Source organism: Chiloscyllium plagiosum, chromosome 3 (genome assembly GCF_004010195.1).
Source record: "Chiloscyllium plagiosum isolate BGI_BamShark_2017 chromosome 3, ASM401019v2, whole genome shotgun sequence".
In the NCBI taxonomy this organism is placed as follows: Eukaryota; Metazoa; Chordata; class Chondrichthyes; order Orectolobiformes; family Hemiscylliidae; genus Chiloscyllium; species Chiloscyllium plagiosum.
In genome coordinates, this window is record NC_057712.1 from 137244451 (window position 1) to 137247452 (window position 3002).

Sequence of the window (3002 nt, forward strand, 5' to 3'; positions counted from 1 at the left end):
AAAATTAAATTAAAAGGCCTGGAAAGTTGCTAGAAATAGGAGTAAATCTGATGATTGGGCACTTTATAGAATACAACAAAGGAGAAGCAAGAAACTGATAAGAAAGGGAGAATAGAATTTGAATGTAATCTAGCAAAAAAAGATATGAATGGGGTATGAATACTTCTACAGATACATAAAAAAGTGTTTAGCTAAAATGAATGTGGGTCCATTACAGACAGAGTCAGGAGACTTTATTACAGGGAATAGAGACAAGGCACAGAAGTTAAACGATTATTTTGTGTCTGTTTTCACTGAGAGAGAGACCAGAATCTGAGATCCAAATGACTCAGGAGAATGAGGAGTTGAAGGGTCTTGGCATTAGTAAAGAAGATTGTGCTGGAGAAGTTAATGGGCTGAAAGTTGACTAGGTTCCCAGGACCTATATCTACATCTCAGAGGGTTCATGGCGATGGGTATTGTGATCATGAGATAGCTGATGCATAACCATCCGAACTTCGACAGGGTCTGGGACAATTCATGAAGATTAAAAGGTAGCAAATATCACCCCTCTATTTAAGAAGAAAGTGCAGGAGAAAACAGGGAAATACAGACCTGTTAGTCTGACATCAGTAGCTTCATATAATTTAACAATACATTTGACCCATCGTGTCTGTAACGATTCCTGAAAGAGCTACCCAGCTCGTCCCATCCTCCAGCTCTATCATTGTAGTTCTCGAAATACAGCTCTCTTTGAACCCTCCAATGGAATCCCCCTCCACCACTCTCCCAGGCAGCACATTCCAAATCCTAACAACTCTCTGAGTAAAGACATTTCTCCTCATCTCACAACTAGCTCTTTTGCTGCCAATCTTGAAATTGTGATCTTTAATTCATGACATACCAATAGTAGAAACAGAATATCCTTCTTTATTCTGTCAAAGTTTATCAAAATTTTGAACACCTCAGTTCGGTCACCTCTCAATCTTCTCCTCAGTAGATGGAAAGTGTTAGAATCTATTAGATAGAACTGCATAAGTAGACACCTTAATGATCTGATTGCGCATAGTGGGCATGGATTTGAGAATGGGAATCATGTCTGACAATTTTGTTGGAGTTTTTTGAAGAGGTTATGAACAAAATTGGAAAAGGAGAGCTGATGGATGTAGTATACATCGATCTTCAGAAGGCTTTTGATGAAGTTCTCCACAGGACACTGGTTAGAAACTTTAAAGCAAATGGCACAGGAGACAATGCACTGGCATAGATACTTCATTGGCTAAGTGATAGAAAACAGAGAGTCAGAATAAATCGGTCATTCTCATGTTCACAGGCTGTGAATAGTGGGGTACCACAAGGATCAGTACTTGGGCCCCAGCCATTCACAGTATATACGAATGATTTGGATGGAGGGCCAAATAGAATATTGCAAAATTTACAAAATCACAATTTTAGATGAGACTTTTTTTAGGGGTGGGGTGGGGGGTGCAGAGGAGATGAAAGATGGCTTTAGGAGGATTTGCACAGATAAAGTGAATGGGTTAGAACATGGCAGATGGACTATAATATGGGAAAATCTGAGGTTGTCTACTTTGCTAGGAGAAACAGATGGGCAGATTATTTGTTAAATGGCAGAGGTTGGGAAGTGTTAATTGGTAGGAGGTTGGAAAACATGGATATACAAAGGAATCCTTGTCAAAAATCACTGCAGGGTAACATGCAGGCACAGCAAGCTCTGAGGATGGCTAATGGAATGTTAGCCTTTACTGAAAGAGAATTTGGGCTTAGGAGTAGTGAAGCCCTTCTTCAACTGTGTTGGATCTTGGTTAGACCACACCTGGAGTATTGTGTACAGTTTTGGTTCCCTCTTCTCAGGAAAGGTACTATTGCCATCAAAGGAGTATAACAAAGGTTCACCAGACTCATTCCCGGGATAATTCCCTTATGAAGAGAGATTGGGGAATCTCAGCCTGTATTCTGTAGAGTTTCAAAGAATGAGAAGTGATCTGATTGGAACTTACAAAAAGGGTACATGCAGGCAGGATATTTCTCCTGATTGGAGAATCTGGAACCAAGGGCACAACTTTTAAATAGGGGAGATATCACTGTGGTCAGAGATGAGGAGAAATTGTTTTCCTTGGAGGGTTGTGAAGCTTTGGAATTCTCTATTACAAAGGGATATGGATCTCAGTGATTCAGTATATTTAAGGTAGAGATTGATAGATTTCTGAGTCCAAGTGCAGTACCATGTTATGGGGATGGAGAGGAGTATAAGGCATGGAGGTGTTAAAGCAGCAGGGTCAATGGGCTCAGTGGTGTACTCTTATTCCTATGTCACCTCGTCTGGTCTTCATGTGATTCTCATTTTAACTGCTCTCTGAAATGGCCTAGCAAGCCCCACATTTCAAAGCAAACTAAAGATGGACAACAGATATCAGATACCTGACAAAGGAGCAGTGCTCCAAAAATCTTACTTCCAAATAAACCTGTTGAACTACTTGGAACATAGAACAGTACAGCACAGAACAGGCCCTTCAGCCCACGATGTTGTGCCAATCACTGATCCTCATGTATGCACCCTGAAATTTCTGTGACCATATGCATGTCTAGGAGTCTCTGAAATGTCCCCAATGACCTTGCTTCCACAACTGCTGCTGGCAACGCATTCCATGCTCTCACAACTCTCTGTGTAAAGGACCCGCCTCTGACATCCCCTCTATACTTTCCTCCAACCAGCTTAAAACTATGACCCCTCGTGTTTGTCATTTCTGCCCTGGGAAATAGTCTCTGGCTATGGACTCTATCTATGCCTCTCATTATCTTGTATACCTCAATTAGGTCCCCTCACCTCCTCCTTTTCTCCAATGAAAAAAGTCCGAGCTCAGTCAACCTCTCTTCATAAGATAAGCCCTCCAGTCCAGGCAGCATCCTGGTAAACCACCTCTGAACCCTCTCCAAAGCATCCACATCTTTCCTATAATAAGGCGACCAGAACTGGACGCAGCATTCCAAGTGCGGTCTAA

General features: G+C 41.6%; 1 protein-coding gene across 1 annotated transcript in view; it reads left to right on the plus strand.

The window, feature by feature from the left end:
• The window catches only part of LOC122540242 (kinesin light chain 1-like), a 75259-nt gene extending 74013 nt beyond the window's left edge, over positions 1 to 1246 (plus strand). Inside the window, exon 9 of the mRNA XM_043675661.1 lies at positions 1097 to 1246. Within this exon, the coding sequence (XP_043531596.1) occupies positions 1097 to 1246 (150 nt within the window). The remainder of the gene's footprint in view (positions 1 to 1096) is intronic.
• The last annotated feature ends 1756 nt before the right edge of the window (positions 1247 to 3002 follow it).